This window comes from Hydra vulgaris, chromosome 02 (genome assembly GCF_038396675.1).
Source record: "Hydra vulgaris chromosome 02, alternate assembly HydraT2T_AEP".
NCBI classification, from domain to species: Eukaryota; Metazoa; Cnidaria; class Hydrozoa; order Anthoathecata; family Hydridae; genus Hydra; species Hydra vulgaris.
The window spans coordinates 53,872,501-53,892,538 of record NC_088921.1 but is presented as its reverse complement, the minus strand read 5'-3'; the positions used below and the strand labels follow the sequence as shown (position 1 = coordinate 53,892,538).

General features: G+C 28.9%; 2 protein-coding genes across 4 annotated transcripts in view; both read left to right on the top strand.

Moving 5' to 3' along the window:
- The first annotated feature begins 5,438 nt into the window (after window positions 1–5,438).
- On the top strand, window positions 5,439–6,996 carry LOC100206280 (uncharacterized). The gene has a single exon (XM_065791380.1). It carries the CDS (start codon window positions 5,477–5,479, stop codon window positions 5,951–5,953), a length of 477 nt encoding a protein of 158 aa, XP_065647452.1. The 5' UTR covers window positions 5,439–5,476; the 3' UTR covers window positions 5,954–6,996.
- A 607-nt stretch (window positions 6,997–7,603) lies between these two features.
- LOC100213291 (general transcription factor IIH subunit 1) overlaps window positions 7,604–20,038 on the top strand; it is a 43,421-nt gene continuing 30,986 nt past the window's right edge. For all 3 annotated transcript variants that reach the window (XM_065791377.1, XM_065791378.1, XM_065791379.1), the window contains exons 1-2: window positions 7,604–7,849; window positions 16,942–17,143. In XM_065791377.1, coding sequence (XP_065647449.1) covers window positions 7,702–7,849; window positions 16,942–17,143 — 350 coding nt within the window. In that variant the 5' untranslated portion in view covers window positions 7,604–7,701. The remainder of the gene's footprint in view (window positions 7,850–16,941; window positions 17,144–20,038) is intronic.

Here is a 20,038-nt window from a genome sequence, read left to right as displayed (position 1 = left end):
TGATATTCATAACTCAATATCTATATTTTTTGACTTGTGGCACCGTTGATCATGGTGTATATATATATATATATATATATATATATATATATATATATATATATATATATATATATATATATATATATATATATATATTCTTGCTTGATATACTTTAATTTTACCATTTTCAGATCTACTTAAGGTTTTTTTTTAAAAAGAAGTTATTTTAAAGACCAGAAAAAATTTATAAAGTTTTTTCTATTATTTGATAGACTGCCTGCCCTAACCAAACCCTCAGTCAATGTAGTGGCACTTCCTTGTAGCAGCAGGCTATAAGATAGTCAATGCAACAGCAATCCCTTGGGCCAGCAAGCTATAAGATAGTCGATATAGCAACACTCCCTTGTAGCAGCAGGCTATAAGATAGTCGATGTAGCAACACTCCGCGCATCTTTTACTGTAAAAAAATAAAAATAAAAGCATTCAAATTAAAAGACTAGAATGTTTTTAAAAACATTCTAGTCTTTTAATTTGCATTTTTGTAGTTTTTTAAAAAAATATTATATTTAATTAGTTTCCTCAATTAAATTAATGCGTTTTGTTGTAATCTAACCTTAATTATGCCAGTTTAAGTACTATAGACAAGCTAACAGCTGTGTTTTTTTACCACAAACTGTATATTTAACGCCTTTATTATAGGTATATATATATATATATATATATATATATATATATATATATATATATATATATATATATATATATATATATATATATATATACGTATATTATGTTGTATAATGTATACATATATTAATATTGTATAAGATATAATGCAGGCCTTGGCGGGAGTAAATAAGCGCGTGAGCGGAGAAATGCTCTCCTAAAACAAACTTTGCGAGCCAAGCAAGCTGCTCCTCTAAACTGCTTTTTATGAGAGCTTATGGTTTTTTCACAATCTATCTGTTTATTAATAAAAACTGCTCATTAAATACAAAATTTGGTTTTATACTTGTTACAAGCATATGTCTGTAGCATTAATGTTACAATAATATACACATAGCAAGCGTCATTGTGCCGTGAAAAAATTCTTTAGACGTAAAATTATTTTTTTGTAAAAACCATGCCTGTTTATTATCCAATAAAATAAGTTTTTTGAATTGGTATTTTTTATTTTAGTTACAATGATAATTAAACTTTTGAGAAAAAATTACTTTTGCGAGAGCTGTATATTAGGGTGGAGTGAATTTTAGTTTTTTTTACAATTCGTTTAGCCTTGGTGTGCAAAAGTTGTCTATTCATTTCAGAAATACTCTGGAAAAATATCAATGCTCTAGGAAATTATCTTGAGGTTCCTCAAGACCTTTAAAATTTTAATGGGTCCCTAATATTATGTAAAAAAAAATTTTTCAAAAGTATGTCATGTTGGGTCTCAAAAGAAGCAAAATTTTATAAAAATTTCAAAAATAACAATTATTTTATAAAAAAATTATTATTTAAGATTTTTTTAAAATTATATTTTAAAAAAATAAACTTTTATTACTTTTAGTTTAAAAGATCATTTTTTCTGCAATAAACTATAAAATAACAATTCTTTTTTAAAAATAATTGTTATTTTTGAAATTTTTATAAAATTTTGCTTCTTTTGAGACCCAACATGACATACTTTTGAAAAACTTTTTTTTACATAATATTAGGGACCCATTAAAATTTTAAAGGTCTTGAGGAACCTCAAGATAATTTCCTAGAGCATTGATATTTTTCCAGAGTATTTCTGAAATGAATAGACAACTTTTGCACACCCAGGCTAAACGAATTGTAAAAAAAAACTAAAATTCACTCCACCCTACTGTATATTGCTTCTGTAAACCATTTTAGGGGAGTGTGGGTGTTTTACTAAGCCCTTTTTTAGGGTAATTGTTATAATTTTGGACTTGCCTAAATTATCTAATATGTGTATATATATATATATATATATATATATATATATATATATATATATATATATATATATATATATATATATATATATATATATATATATATATATATATATATATATATATATATATATATATACACACACACACACACACATGTTACATACAGTGGGGTGCAAAAAAAAAGCCACACTAACATTTTTTCTTGATTTTAAGTATATAATGTATAAGGAAGTAAAGCTAAAAAAATTGGATGTGATAGTCAAAAACCTTGGACAGAAAAGGTATGTTTATATATACACTGATATCGATTTAAATAAAATCTTTAAAAAATAAATTAATACAAACACATTTAATATTTTAGAAAACAATTAATAGATATAGAAATTGGACGAGTTATTGAAGCTGCTGACCGAGGAGAGTCTCACAGAAGCATTGGAAAACATTTCAAACGACAAAGCTCAAATATTAGTAGATTGGTGAAGAAATATAAGCACACTGGTACAGCTGAAAGATCTGTTGGATCTGGGAGAACATCAAAAAAGGAAGATCGCTATATTCTTGATTCCATTAAAATCACATGTTCTGAAATAAAACTAGAATTGAACCTTACTAATATCTCAAAATGAGCAATATCTTGTAGAATAAAAGCATCAGGGGAGTTTTTTTGCTGGAAAGCAAATAAAAAACCCTTTTGTTAGTGAAATCAAAATCTTAGTTTATCAACTTGGACCAAGTATAGAAGAACTTTTCCCTAATGATGACTACATCTTTCAACAAGATAATGATCCCAAACATACAGCACGGTTGAATAAAAGATATCTGGAATTAAAATTGATACCAGTTATGTCTTGGCCAGCACAGTCTCCTGATTTAAATCCAATAGAAAACCTTTGGTCTATATTGAATAGAAAATTGCAAGATCGTTGGGCAACAAATGAAGATGAACTGTTCCAAATTCATCTTGCTGGTTGGAATGCTTTACCAAATGACTTATTAAAAAGACTTTTATGATATTTGTAGATAGTATGCCTTCTAGATGCGCAGAAGTCATAAGAATCAAAGGATGGCCAATTAAGTACTAATACAGTTAAGACTTGAAAAATACTTTACAAATCCTAATTTCTTTTAATTACATGTAATGTACAATAATATTATATATATATATATATATATATATATATATATATATATATATATATATATATATATATATATATATATATATATATATATATATATATATATATATATATATATATATACATACATATATAATATGCCGATACTTATTATGCAAATTGAGTAGCTCCATTTTTTAACAAAATAATTTAATGATGACAATTTGTTGTCTGCATTCCAATACACATGTTAGGTAATTTAGGCAAGTCCAAAATTATTACAATTACCCATAAAAAGGGCTTAGTAAAAATACATCATAATGTGTATCAAAATCATGTAGTTTCTTGCTGTCCTGTATAGTAATCATTTTAGAGATTACACATTACTGAATTGATATTTTATATCATACATTTGTTATATTTGATATTTATTTTAATTTTTATATATTTAATATTTATTAGAATAAATTTTGGATTTGTATTTACCTACTCACAGTCATTATTAATACCTAAAGTTAACATATAGTGATTGCTTAAATTGAAGTTGTTATTTTGAAATCAACCAAACCACTTTTTAGCTCTCTTTAGAACATGAGTACAATTCAAATAAATGTCTTTTGTTGCAGTTCCAACATGCACTTACTTTTTAAAATGAGTATAACATAGCATAACACATATGCAACTTATTATTTTTCATTTTGAATGCTAACTCTGCACACAAGTTAATTTAGGTTAACTTTTTTTGTGTTTTCTGTAATGTTTCTACATATAATATACAAGAAGCAAGAGCTTTAGCTCTTGCTAATGCCCACACTCCCCTAAATCGGTTTATGGAAGCAATTTACAGCTCTTGGAAAAGTATAATTTTGTCATGAATACAAACCACTTTATTTTTTTCTCTACTATAAGATATTGATTAGAAAAATTAAAAGTTCTGGTGCAAACTACATCATATAAAAATAACAAAGTTTTAGTTTCAGATTGTCTTTTTTACTTACAAACTGCAGTTGTTTATTGTTTTGCATAGCTAGTAACTGATATTTTTTGCAGTAGTGCTCGAAATTAAATTTTAACTATACAAATGGCTAATAACTTTATAATATAAGTTATTCTATACTACATTAAGTTTTTTTTTGGCAAAGCAGTTTTTTAGTATTATAAATATTAATAAAAATTTTACATAGTAGTAATATAAAGTTATAATAGAATCAGTAAAAAAAGAACTTTTTTTTTCATTTCAAACACAGATATGCAGTGCAAGGAGATTTTATTTTCTTCTTAAAATCTTTGGGGTGAAAATAGTGTAATATCACTTTAACATTAATGGCATTATAATGGCATTAATGTTAAAGTGATATTACACAATTTTTTTTATCATTAAACGGCATTATGTCAAATTTTATATTGAATAAGTAAAATTGTTAATCAATAAATGGATTGCTAGTGTGAAAGCTTAAGATTCTTTTTTAAAGTAGAATATTTCATAACTTTTAGGTCACAGTAAATGATGCTCATTATGCATATATCATTTACTCTGGCCAAGGTCTTTATATAAATGTGTATGTGTGTGTGTGTGTGTGTGTGTGTGTGTGTGTGTGTGTGTGTGTGTGTGTGTGTGTGTGTGTGTGTGTGTGTGTGTGTGTGTGTGTGTGTGTCTATACACACACATATATATGACTGTATATATATATTTATATGTATATAAATATATATATATATATATATATATATATATATATATATATATATATATATACACACAAATATATGTATATATATGTATATGTATATATATATGTATCTTTATATACATATATATATATACATGTATATATATATGTAAATTAAATTAGTAAAAAACACTTATCTAACTTTTTTCTTCAACTTGAAGTTTCACCATTGTTGGATCATCAGGAAGAGTTCTACTCTTCCTGATAATCCAGCAGTGAGAGCATCAGGAAGATGAGAGCATCAGCAATGAGAGCTTCAGGATCCAGCAATGATCCAGCATCAGGAAGAGTAGAACTCTTCCTGATGATCCAACAAGGTGAAACTTCAAGTTGAAGAAAAAACTTAGATAAGTGTTTTTTACTAATTTAATTTATTATTGCTCTGTTCTTTAAGAACATTGAACCCTCTATTTGTAAAATACACTAACATAATTTACACACACACACACACACACACACACACACACACACACACACACACACACACACACACACACACACACACACACACACACACACACACACACACACACATATATATATATATAAATATATATATATAAATGTACATGTATATATACATATATAAATGTACAAATATTTATACATGTATATATATGTATATATATATTAAATATTCTTGTGATAATTACTGTTCATTTTTTTTTTGTTGCAGTTAAATTATACAAGTAATTAACATAAAATGGTTGGCAGAATTAATAGCATTGCAATTGATGACAGTAAAACAAGCGAATTAGCATTTAATTGGTATGTTCAGCATTATCATCGTTCTGAGGATACATTGACAATATTTCATTTGCAGCAAATCCCAAAAATTCCAGCAATGGGTTTGTTATCTGGATCTATTGAAATAAATGATGAGTATAGGGCAATTATTCGTGATAGTGTAGAAAAAACACGTGCTTTATTGCAAAAATACAAAGCACTTTGTCATTCATTCAACATAGAATTTAAAGTTGTTTTAAATGACTCTTATTCATCACCAGGCAAAATGATTGTTGATATGGCTAAAAGTCATAATGTAGATGTCATAATTACTGGACAGAGAGGCTTAAGTCAATTAAGTAAATTTTTTTTAGGTAGCACCAGTGAGTATGTTTTGCATAATTCTCATGTACCTGTTATTGTTATTCCTCCTCATAATAATTCTACTGAGTAAATTAATATACTCTGTTGCTGTGCCAAATTGTGACCTTGTCTTCCAACAACCTAAGCGACAAAGAGAAAGAAAAAAAGAAGAGACAAAAGTTGCATTCTGATTTTAAAAGTCTTGAGATAACATTTGAATGATTTATATTTTCCAATTATTTAATTAAAGACTTCTTAAATATAATTTATTTAACTAAATTAAAACTTATTTGAATAGTATTTTGTGTGTGTGTATGTGTGTGTGTTTTTGCATAAAGTTATACTCTAAACACTTTTGTATGTCTAATTTTCACATTGAGACGGCTTTGAGTGCTTTAAACGTAATTAATTATTTGAGAATAAGATCTTATTTTTGATTATTTTACTTTTTTAAATGCAATTTAATTTTCTATATAGAGTTTATTTGATTTAACAAAAACACTTTAAATTTTTTTATTACTGTAACCTTATGTCTGTAAATATATACTATTAGCTATTTTAATGTATTTTTTTTTTATTGTTGGGAAGGGTAAGGGTCTCTTATTATTACAACAATTTTATTGTTTTTTTTGTTCTACTAGTATTTACTTTTCTGGTATAGAAAACAGCAATACTAATTAGCAATTTTTGAATGGAACAATCAGAAATTTTACCTGATAAAGTAGAGAGTGCCTTGAAACAAAACATCAATTTGTTACTTACAAAAAATAAAGAACACAATGCAAATCAAGAACAGGTAATATCATGTGCAATAGAGAACTTTTACTCTTCACTGCAAGAGCTGCGTTCATTTTTTATTCAATCAAAACAACTTCACAAAGAGTTAAATGAATCATTTTATGAACAACTTGAAGTGAAGAACATGAAAGATGAATTGCAACGAAAAAATAATCTTCTGAAAGAGCAGTCTAAAAAATTGTCAAAATACAGAGCTGAGCTGGAGGTGATACAAGAAGTTCAGCTTCGATGTTTATCAGAACGATAACTTTTTAAGAAAGGCTGAAAATGTTTTTATATCAATATTTGTATTTTTTGTTTTATTCGTGTTTTTTGTTTCACAGTTATTTTTTTGTTTTTTTGAGCAAAATAATATGAGCAAATAATCTAAATCAAACTTTTAGATTATTTGCTCATATTATTATGCTCATATTTAAAGTTCAAGTTAAACTGTATTCCATGTTGGAAAACAATTGAAGGTGCAGAAAAATTTTATTATTAGCACATCTTTTCCCTAGTGTTTATATATTTACACAACAATTGTATTTATATAATAGTTGACTATGTTGGTAAATACCAACATTTACATTAGTATTTACATTATTTAAAAGACTGGTTTAAAAAGCTTATTATTAATATTGAGCTGTTTGTAACGAAAGACTATTTAACCTAAAACTTTGTTATCAACTTGTTGTAAGCTATAACAGCATTATTTATTATATGCTTATAAGTAGTTGTGTTACTGTATTTCTTTTCAGTAACATCATTTATTTGTTATTAACTATATCCTCTATATGCAACATTGTTGTATATAATGAAAACAACAATATCAGTAGTGATGTTTTTTAAAAGAAACATTTGTTGGTAGATAGCCATCTTTATGTTTTATAGTTCTTTTAACCTCGTAATATATAAATATGAACATTAAAATGAGTTGTTATATTTATATTAGTGTTTGTTTCTAATTTTGCTTTTCAAATAATAGGTATTGATTTGATAAAAATATTATCTGCTAGTAGCTTATACCCATATGTTGATAGTTAGTAGCACCTATAAGAAAGAATGTCTGAGAAGACAGTTGCATGTATTGCAAATACAGTAAGGTACAAAAAAATTGATGGCACACTTAGTCTTTTGTCAAACAAAATTACATGGAGTGCAACAAATGGTGTTGGTAAAAACTTTCAATGCTTGTATTCAGAGATAAAAAGTGAGTTTTATCATTTTAACATTTTTATTCAAAAAAATTTTGTACAAATATTCTAACTTAATATCAAAAATTATTTTGCAATTTTTAGACTATAGGGTAATTCCATATATGAGGAGGGTAGTAATTCCAGTCACCCATCAGATTTTCTTTAAATTTTAGCAAGTGATACCTATTAATGAAACATGAAAAAATGCAAAATTTTCTTTGTTTGTATTCTTTTAGGTCCTACTGCACTCTTCCTCTGTTTTTTCAAAAGTTTTATTAACTCTTGACTGACATACTCGCACAATGTATCCTCCTTTGAGAAGATCTTTTCTTACCTTTGTAATGACACTTTTATTGTTAGGTGGAACAATGCCACAAGTTCTGAAACCTCTTTAGAGATCAGCATAATTGTCCATTTTTATCATTAGTGAAGTTAACAGGTTGGAAAAAGCCCAATTAAAAAAAAAAAAAGTCTCTTAACCAATGATGCGGAGTCCCAAAAGGACTCCGGCTTTATATCTCTACTTTTTCCAAGTCTGTAGTGTTCAGAAGCTCTAAACATGTTTGTTGACTTATTATCTGCTATAATAAAAAAATTCATGAGATTTAATGACTTGAAACTTATTGTTTTTAAGCCCGGAGTCCTGGAGTCCCGGAGTCCTTGCCGCCATTATACCTAAGGACTCCAGACTCAAAAAATAATTGTTCCTCTAACCTAAAAGTCTTAATTTTTTTCCTAATAGTAGTCCATAAACTTATTTATATTTTCAGAGCTCCTGGATACCAAAAACTAGGATAAAGTTATCTTTTTGTGACTTTCAAATCCGGAGTCCTTTTTGGGACTCTGCATCCCTGCTCTTAATATACTTACCCTTATTTTGTTTCCATTTGGTCAGTATTCCATATTAAAACCTTTTCATGGGGCCATACACAGTAACATTTACTAGCTGCAATATGTGGGTCAAGTTAAGAAAAAGGAAGAAACACCATGTAAATCTTCTCCTTTCAGCATGTTTCAAAAATAGAAGGACTTGCACGAGCAGCCAAATTGCCTTTAATTATTACCTTCCATTGGTCTTTGGGCAAATTGTGATACCAAGCTAGAACCACTTTTCAAAACCAGTCTTCAAAGTAAGACCTATTAAACCAGCCGGATTTGGTTCGATTGTAGTAAACAAAGGGTTGCTTATTTTCAATATAGGTACTCATCATGTGCTCTGCTTTGTAAACAATGTAGAAGGGTAAGACCACGTGTACTTCCTGCAAGCATTATTGAAATTGAAGTATATACCATGTTTATGATGTTATCTGGATGTTTTGTGGCCTTTATGTAATTCATTTTCCAGGGATGTTGTTGGTGAAGGTCGGAACAATTCTCTTTTGCTTTGTTAGGGATACTTTTGATGAAGTGTCTCAACTCAACAAGTGTAACTACATTTTGAGCAATGTCAAGCTCTTCATCGGCAGGAATGGTAGTTCCACCAGGTTTCCACATATTTTTGGTCTCGTCACATAGATAATTTCTAAGAGTTGATCTGGGAACTTTATAGGTCTCAGAGACTCTTTTTATGGGCATACCAGCAGTTATGGCCTTCATATATGGCGTCTTGTTTACTTGCTTTATGAGGAAGTTTCTGTGTGCCTAACCTTCCTTTGGTTTGTAAGTCCATTGCATATTTCAACTGAAAAAAGGAGAGAAAGTTAGCCATTTATATACCAAATTAAAAATTGGCCATATTAATTTTTAAAATGGGGTATTTACCCCATTTATCTAAATGTAAATGCTTTGAGCTTTAAAATACACTTTTGCCAATTTGCCCCTCGAATATTTGCTTGGCAATAGTCAGTGTTTTTAAATTTTGAAAAGACAAAAAATAATGACATGTGAAAAGCATTTAACAATAAGAGTATTATTATTTTAGTTTTTTTGCCTTTCAACCGCATTAAGATATGTTATGATGCCTTTTTGATTGAGTAAAAACTTTGCATTTTGAATTTTACATTTGGAAACTGAAAACTCTTTTGTTGCTTTCGTAGTAGACCAATATTTTGGAGTTTAAGTTTGCTGTCTTCTGTTAGAAACATATTTTTCTTTCAAGCATTCAACAAGAAAGTCAAGATTGCCAACTTTGATTTGAATCTCCTTTAGAACTTCAATGTTGTTTTGCAATAACCTTCAACTTACTTTATCTTTTTCTTTCAAAGTGAAAGCTTGTTTGAAGCTTTGAGTAAATTAACTTCTTCAGGAGACACTTCAATTCCACATAAGGTACTGTTCAACAACAATCTTGTTGATTCCAGCATAATTTATTTTTCCATACCATTTTCAATTAATTTTACCTTGTTTTTTTCTGATTCTTTATGTGATGCTTATTTATGTTTGCATTTTGAGAAAAGCTTTTCACATAGTACTACAAATTTGCTGTAAAATCCCTATTGCATAGGGATTTTGCTGTATAGGGATTTCATTGTAATTCTCAACACTTTTGCTTTGCAAATTTTGAGAAGTCAAAGTTAAAACTACTATAAATACTTTTTTTTACTAACCCATTTAACCCATTTAACCCTTTGTTATGTGTATTAAATGTACTAACCCATTGTATTAAATGTACTAACCCATGTATTAAATGTACTAACCCATTTAACCCTTTGTTATGTGTATTAAATAGATTGCAGCACCATCTTAATTTAGTTGCAGACAACTTATTGATTCGACATTGATTATTGATAGTCCAGTCCTTCATGTTATTACTTATCTTTCATATTCAGGAATATCTTCAAAAGAATCAATTCCAAGCAACTGTGTATGTTGTAAGATGACATTCACTTCTTAGCTTGATTCCAATAGAGTGCTTTTGACTTTTTATCATGACTGAGAGCAGTGCCAGATAGAGCAGGCGTGAGGCCCGACGCAAATTAAGTTTGAGGCGCCCTCAAACAAAAATCTAAAAAAAAAAGGAGGGGGTGAAGAATACTAATGTACAAGGGTAAAGTTGTGTTTATTGTTAAATATACTCAATAATGTCACTATGTTCTAGTAAATAAAAAAGTATGTTTTAATTTTTTTTGTTACGAAAATTGTAAGAAGGTAAAGAGTGAATTTAACTGAATTTTATTAAAAATAAATCTACATAGACAATAGTGATGTTCTACAAGTTTTTTCTCAAAAAATCTTGTAAAGTTTGCAAATCCAGCTGTCTTGCTTCTTGACTTTTATTTGACATGACCGCTAAACTGTTTAATCCTGAGTTATTGTTGATCTTAGATAATTTTTTATAAATTTAAATCTAGAAAATGATCTCTCTCCAGAAGCAATGCTCACTGGAATTGTTAAATATACATGAAGGACAATAAGTAGGTTAGAAAATGCAATAACTCTGTCATTTTCAGAAAAGAATTATAACATTTTAAATGGTTTTTGGGAGTTGTCTGATGAAAGAATAAATTTTCTTCATATAACATATTACTGCCTAAGTCTGCTTCTGGCTTCAGAGTATCATTACATGTGTCTATTTGTATAATCTTAGAATCTGTTTGAGCAATTTTTAAATCTGCTACATGTTTTTTTAGTTCTACTTTTTCAATATTTTGAAATCTTCATAAAAACTCAAGTAAATTATCATGGTTTTTTAATTGTTCAAGACAAACCTTCTAGCGATTGTCTAACTTTATCTAAAACTAACATGAAAAAAGACATTTCTATTACAATAGCTCTTCATTGCCTTTGTAATTGAAATGTTTTTTTATTTTTCTGAAGCTGTTTATTTTGAAATTCTGGACATGTTTTTACCTTAGTAATGTTCTCAAATCCAGTGTTTCTGTATTTGATCAACCAACTTAATAGTTTTTCAAATAAGCAAAGTACTATTGATAGATCTACTGATTTACTTTGTAAACTTTGTAAGTTCTTTACTTACAAAGTTTATTTGGAAGAGTAAGTCATACCAATAAAACAGAGTCACTAAAAACTTATAATATCTCATTAGGTTTCAAAGTGATTCAGCTTCACTTTTGATTTGTGCATTTTTGGAGGTTTCCAATACTTAGTAAAATTCTCCTATTTGGAATCTTACTGCTTTAACACTTTGAATCCCACCTGGTATCACAAATTGGTTTCATAGTAAGTTTTTTCACATATTTAAAAAGCACTAGCCATCTTTTTGTAGATGCCAAAAACTAAACATACAGGCATTGAAGAATACCAAAAAATATTTGAGCTTCTGGGCAAATTTTGGCTATATCTCCCAATTGGAAATAATTATGACATATGCAAGGAGTAAAAAATGCTCTTGAATTTTTCTTTCGGAATCTAGTCTGCACCCCTAAAACTTTTTCCTTCATGTTAGCACCATTGTCATAACCTTGCCCTCAAATTTCATTAATGTTCAGTCCTAAAGATTTATTTTCTTGCTTCAACACAGAAAATAGGTTTTCTTATGTACTGCTCTCTACACATATAAATTTAATAAACTGTTTATATACACTGGCACTTAAGCCTTGCAATTTATCATCTGAATCATATCTGAGGCTTAGAGACATTTGCTCTTTATGACTGACGTCTGGAGTTCAGTCAAGATTCACACCAAAATATTTTCCATATTTTACTCGCTCCATAATTTTATTTTGAATTTTACTGCCTATCAAATTTATAATTTTATTTTGGATTGTTTTTCTAAGACAATGTTCATTAGTTGTTTTACTGGCAATTTCACTGTAGATGGTCCTGCATTATTGGATCAAATTTTCCTTGCAACTCAATAAATACCTATATAATTTCTATTTCTTGCGTCTAGTTTTTCAACAAGATTTTTTTTCAACTTTTTCACTTCCAACAAGGCTGCAAGCAACCACTAATAGAGTTGGAAGTTACTGGAAGAGAAAAGATAAATTTTATAGAGCAAAATAACGATTGACAGACAACTTAAATCATTGCAAATTATATGAATCAGGAAAACAAGATGAAGGAAGCGAATTCCAAAGAACAGATATTTGAGGAAAAAAACTAGACAAATAAGAATTTTTAGAGCACTTGAGCACAGTGACAGTAAAAGGATGAGACTTAATTAAATAACGAGTAACACGAGAATGAGTTTTAACGGGTAACACGATAAAACTTATCCATTGTTACTGTTAGCAAAGCAGCTGTAGAACGAGAAGATTGAAATCCATATTAATAATCAGAAAGTAAGTTATTAGATTCAAGATACGAGATTAAGTGTTTGTTAATAGAGGAATAAAAACCTTGCTTATGATAGGAAGAAGACTAATGGGGCGGTAGTTAAATGAGTCAGATTGCTCTGCAGAGTTTTTGAAAATAAAGATAACAGATGCGGCTTTTCAGCAGGCTGGAAAACAAGACTCTGATAAAGCACTTGTTAAATAGTTTTGAAAGTATAGGCGACAGCTCCAGAGAACACTTCTCCAAGACTATAACAAGTATAAATGTTGTCCAGACTGCAAGCTGTAGAAGAGTCTAAGCAGGAAATCACTTCAGATGTAGAACCTAGATTGATACGAATGTCAAGCAATGGATCAACCTGTTTGTCAGTTATATCAGGTAGAATGCAACTAGTGGAATCAAGAGATGATATTGATGAAAAGTTCTTAGCAAACAGTTCCGCTTTATCTTTAGGTGAGGTGACAAAACCTGAACCATAAAAGAAAGTAGGAATAACAGATTTTCCCTTATTGATAATGTTAAAGATTCTCCAGAAGTCAAGAGAGCCTAATTTTTGAGATAAAATACAAGATTTTGTGACCTGAGAATAACGGACTTTTATTATTAGACAAAATCTTTTTACAATGGTTTCTAGCAATAGTAAACGAGAAGATGAAAGATTTCTACCCAAGGGTCATCCCGAAAAAAATTATGGAAAGAGTCTTAGTCAGCTTTTAGGTAGTTGTAAGAAGTATGATGATAGGGTGATTCTGATTCTGATTTTGATGAAGAAGAATGAGGTAATGGTTTTAAAAAGACCAAACCGTGATCAGAAGCACCTAAGAGTGAATGTGGAGAAACTGAGAAAACTCTCTGAGAGCTACCGCAGAGTTTGAGAAACCTGACTACTAGCCGGCCTCAGAACCATAAAAGTGAGTTTTAGAGCTGTACCCTCATTAGGAGATATTAGCATGAGTTGCCTAGTCATGAAAACAGCGACACAAGCAAAACCCATGCATTGAGTCAAGAAGATCCAACATTCAACATCCTAAACTGGAAACAATGTATTATAAATACATCTGCGCCAGCTTAATAGATGAAGAAAAGGTGCAAAACTGGTCAACAGATAGACTCTGTTTAGAGCCTCCCCGGAAAGCGTGTGCGGTTGCACGCCTTGTCCTTATCAAAAATACATTATGTACCTAAATATTTTACTGTTTTTTTGTACTGAAAATTGGGCAATGTAAAAGAAACGATTTGAGATATGCATCAAGTACGATAAATGCATTTATTAAAGAAACCATGTTATTCTTTTATATAACTTATTCCGTCATTACAAAATTTATTAATCAAATAATATATTTTACAAATAAATAACAATTTATTTTCTTATTTTCCTATTATATAAGTAATGAGAAAAGAATGTCAAATATGGCAAAAATATTTTTAAAAGCAAAAAGGGATACAAAACGAATCAACATAATTAAAAAAATGAAAAAATTTCTCATAGTTCTGCATACATAGCAAATTAGTTTCTTAATTATATGGACGAATAAAAATCGTGATTAAATTGCATATCGAAACTTTCAATTGTTGTTATATGGTTATAAAAGATAATGTTTTTTTCAATATCGACTCTAAAAAAAAGAATACAAAAGCTGTATAAAAGTTTTATAAAAAAAAAAAAATTATATTTACTTTTTTTAATTATTAAACTTTCTAGTTAATTTAATTTTTTTTTTTTTTTAATTCTGATTCACTCCCAACAAGGCTGCAAGCAACCACTATTAAGTTGGGAAATGCTATAAAAAAAGAAAAGAGTTATAGAGCAAGAAAACGATTGACAGAAGACTTAAAAAGTTGAAGGTTGTATGAGTCAGGAAAACGTGAAATGGGAGAGAGTTTCAAAAGGTTGAAGTGTGTGGAAAAAGGCTAGATGAATATAAATTTTTGGAGCATACAAGGACAGATACAGTAAGATAATGAGACTTTGATAAATGTTGTTGGGAAGATCATTAATGTAGATAAGAAACAAAATAGGACCATGTATAGAACCTTGAGGTACCCCAGAAGTTACTGGAAATAAAGAAGAGTGTTGGCCTTCGGGGATGACTATAATAAAGCGGTTAGAAGGAAAAGATTTGATAATCTCAAAAACTTTCCCAGATACACCAAATGAAACAAGCTTATGGAGAAGAACAACACGCCAAACTTTGTTGAAAGTCTTAGATATGTCAAGAGTAATAGCCCTAAAGTCATTTGACTCAAGATGGGGTGTGAGAAATTTGTTTATCAAAGACCTTGCTAATAATAGAAAGAAGACTGATTGGACGATTATTGAAGGTGTCAGAATATTTACCAGAGTTTTTGTAAATTGGAACAACAGATGCTATTTTCCAGCAGGAAGGAAAACAAGACTCAGTCAAGCACTTATTAAATAGTTTATAGAAAATTGAAGAGAGTTCTGGAGAAGAACTTTGTAAGACTGTGACAGGAATGTTGTCTGGACCACAAGCCGTAGAAGAGTTTAATCGAGATATGCCTTTAGCAATGGAAGCTGGAGTGATTTGAATGTCTAACAATGGGTTAACCTGTTTATATTGAATCTTATGGCCATTCTCTTCCTTCCATTCCAATTGAATGGAAGGAAGAGAATGGCCATAAGATTCGAGAGTCAAATTAGAAGAGAAGTTCTTTGCAAATAGTTCAGCCTTATCCTTGGGAGAGGTAGTTAGATCAGTCCCATGAATGAGAGATGAAATGTTAGACCTTCTTTTGTTAACAATGCTGTTGAAGATTTTCCAAAAGTCTCTAGAGCCTAACTTCTGGGATAAGATTTTGTGATCTGAGAATAATGGAGCTTAGCATCTGACAGCAACTAATAATAAATAGCTGTTTGTTCTCATTTAAACTTGTTGTTTAAATCTGTTTGTTCTCAATTTTGTTACAATTTTGTTTTCTTTTTTTAGGATTTTTTTTTTCTTTGTAGATAGGTTTAGCTTTTTGCCATGAGTTATTGAAATGCTTTATAAGTTAATAGGTACGAACTGCAATCAGTTTGTCTAAAAAATTCGAACGAAAAGATCAATAAAGCTTTTATTAACATGATGCTGTTGTATTGCTTTAATTCTATATACATTTTTTTTAGAAAAATTACTCGTTTGTTGAACTCGTGCTTTAAGTAGAAAATATTGTATCATGTCTATAAATACTCTAAACTCTTGCCTAAAGTGGACTATTGGTTTGAGAATTCGTAAAAAAAAAATTAAAACATTTTTCAAAAAGCAATTTGTCTTTTTTATTCTTTTAATAGCATTCTAAAGGTTTCTGCGGCGCTCGACCCGATCTGACTGAGAAACTGAATTATCAAATAAGGAATTAGTGAAAGTTTTACCCTATGAAACAAATTGTTTAGCTTATCATTTTAAAATAAAAAAAATGATTATCAAATATTTTAAATTTGGTTATTTTTTTGTTATCTTTTGATTTAGTCATCTTTAGAGACCAAAACCATATTTTTCTTATAATAACCTAAGACCTCTTTTATTTGAAAAAAAAATTAGAATCCATGAAACTTGGGCAATTTTGAAAGTTAGTGAAAGCACAACACATGATGTTAAACCAAAAATTTGACTCGCCATTTAAAATCAAAAAATGGCCATCAAAAATTTTAAATTAGGTTGTTTTTTCTATGTTTTTAAATTCAGCACCTTCAAAAATGGTCAGGTACCAGTTTTTAGCCATATTCTTTCACTAGAACCTAAATTGTTCATTAAAAAGTATCACTTCAATGTCCATAATAGCGACAATTATTGTCCCACTTTTATATGGAGTTACTCGATAGTGTTTAAATTTTGTTGTTTTGATATTATGATGTTAGTATTTTGCAAAACCAATCCACAAGTATGTTTACATATTTTTAAGTAATTTTAAAATAACTTTTCTGCAGTGCAAAGAATAAGTCCTGAATCAAGTTCAAAAGTACAGCTTCAAATTGTACTTCATACAGAATCTTCATACAATTTTCAATTTGTGAATCCAAAAGGCAGAGCAGCACAATTAAAGAATCGAAATGAAATAAAAGATCTTTTAGCAGAGCTAATTCCTGCTCATCGAGAAAAAGCAAATAAAGATCTTGAAGAGAAAAATAAGTATGGTACTAAAATAATTTAAAATATTATAGTTGTATTAACAAAAAAAATTTGACATTTCATGAATATATATGTATTTATATATATACATATACATATATATACATATATATACATGTATAAATATATATATATATATATATATATATATATATATATATATATATATATATATATATATATGTATATATGTATATATGTATATATGTATATATATATATATACATATATATATATATATATATATATATATATATATATATATATATATATATATATATATGTATATATGTATATATATATATGTATATATATATGTATATAAATATATATAAATATATATATATATATATATATATATATATATATATATATATATATATTAGCATTAGATGCATATGGATAATGTCAAACAAAAAAAGGAGTAGGTAGCTTCAGTACCCACAATGATTAATCTAAAGTGCAAAAATTACAGAATGTTTTAAAAACATTCAGAATGTTTTAAAAACATTCAGAATGTTTTTAAAAACATTCTTTCTGACAACCAGTTAAGAGTTACAATACACTGAATAAAGTTCTAGCTCAAACGATGAATAAAAGTCAGTAATTCACAGGATATCCTTTATTTTTAAGCACAGCATCACCTCTCAGAATGAGAAAAAATGAGGCTGCAAAAAAATTTCCCAACCTTATACTGTTAGTGGTTGGCATCAGGTCGACAAAAAAAGTTCAGTACAAAAACATAAAAACTTGGCTGGCGATTTTTTCCTGATCAACATCTCTATTTCCAGCAAGGCTGCAAGCAACCACTATTAGAGCAGGCTTGGTCTGGAAGCGGGAGCTATCGCTCTCGATAACTGACCACAGGAATAATATTTAATTGCAAAAAACAAGGCAGTTTTTTTAGTCGTTTTGAGAACATTTTAAAAAACAAAAAAAAGCGCAAAGAAGATTAATTGGACCAATGAGAGACAATTACAAAAAAATAAACTCGAAAAAGAAAATAGCTTTTAATGTGAAAAAACTTAATGCAAAATAAATTACGTTAAAAACAAATATTTTCGAAACATCGCTTTTTTATGATTTTTTTATAAAATTAAGCGACATTTTTTATATAAAGTACCATCTTACGATTGCTTAATTTGGAAACAAATGTTCTTTTATTTATAAAAAAAAGTTTAATAATTTTTATTTATATACTCGTGTCTTTTTTCCAGTTCTGGGTTGAAAAGGGTTGGGATTAAAGGGGGCTATAGTCCTGGCCCTACAATGTTAATGGCCCCAAAATAGACAAGAAGACTTTTTATTAGTCATTTTTACACTGTGGTACATAAAAAGGCCTCCAAAATAAAAATAGCCCCGGCCCCAAAAAGTCTAACAAGATTCTAATAAAACTAATACTTGCTTTAGTTTTATTTAAGCTAAATTATTTTATGAATAAAAAAGTTAATTTTTTTAATAGCAATTTTATGTTTCGCGTGAGTTTGTAAGAATGGCAACTGAAGTGAAAATATTTAGAGTTAGTAAACCAATATCTAAGAACTTTAAAACTTTTTTTTACATTCAATAACTTTCTAAATATATATATATATACATATATATATATATATATATATATATATATATATATATATATATATATATATATATATATATACATATATATATATATATATATATATATATATATATATATATATATATATATATATATATATATATATATGCGGTAGTGGTGTAGTGCGGTAGTGGTGTAGTGGTAAGAGCGCTCGCTTTGTGCGGTAGTGGTAAGAGCGCTCGCTTTGTAAGCGAGAGGTTCGGAGTTCGACTCCCACCACGTCCCTGGAAGTACCGCGCTCAACTTAGTTTCTCCGCGCAGCGGTCTTGCTCGGCAAGGTTCGTGTTTCGGAGTTAAAGAGTTGAGAGAGGGTTGCACCACGAATAATAACTAAAAAATTAAAAAAAAAAAAAAACACATAAAAAATGAGTAGCCTCCTCGACTGTAGTGGCCCCCTTCGGGCCTTAGGGAGGTGAATAGTCTGAAAATATATATATATATATATATATATATATATATATATATATATATATATATATATACATTAATAAATATATATATATGTATTTATTTATATATATATATATATATATATATATATATATATATATATATATATATATATATATATATATATATATATATATATATATATATATATATATATATATATATATATATATATATATATATATATATATACACTAGTGGCCATTGAAATAAAGCCAGCAGCAAATTTTTGGAAAATACACAGTTTACTCTAGCAACAAGGTCTAGCAGGCATATTATCAAATGCAATTTTAACCTTACAATACACTGAATAAAGTTCTAGCTCAAACGATGAATAAAAGTCAGTAATTCACAGGATATCCTTTATTTTTAAGCACAGCATTAATGCGATCAGGCATGCTATGAACAAGTGTTCTACAGTATTCCGGTGTTATTTCTGTCGTCCACACACGCTTCAAAACCTCTTTCAGGTCTTTTTCTGATGTAGGAGGATGTGCAGCAACTTTCCTTTTCATAATTTGCCACATTTAGATCAGGTGAATTTGATGGCCAATTGGAAAGAAGTTCAATGTTGTTGTCTGAAAACCACTTTTGGACAATCTTTGCGGTGTGACAAGGGGCTGAATCTTGTTGCATAATTGTTGCTCCTGAGATGTTCATGTGGATTTGAAGCTTACTTTCAAGAACCTCCAAGTACTTTTTGGCATTGACCTTTTCCCCTTTATCGAAGATGTGCAGTCCACACCGACCACTTGCTGTGATGCCACCCCAGATCATGACGCTTGGTGGATGTTTGACAGTTTTGATGGTGTATTTGAGATTGAATC

Excerpts from the sequence above, each read along its gene's own strand:
- LOC100206280 (XM_065791380.1), top strand. The coding sequence starts at position 5,477 with ATGGTTGGCAGAATTAATAGCATTGCAATTGATGACAGTAAAACAAGC.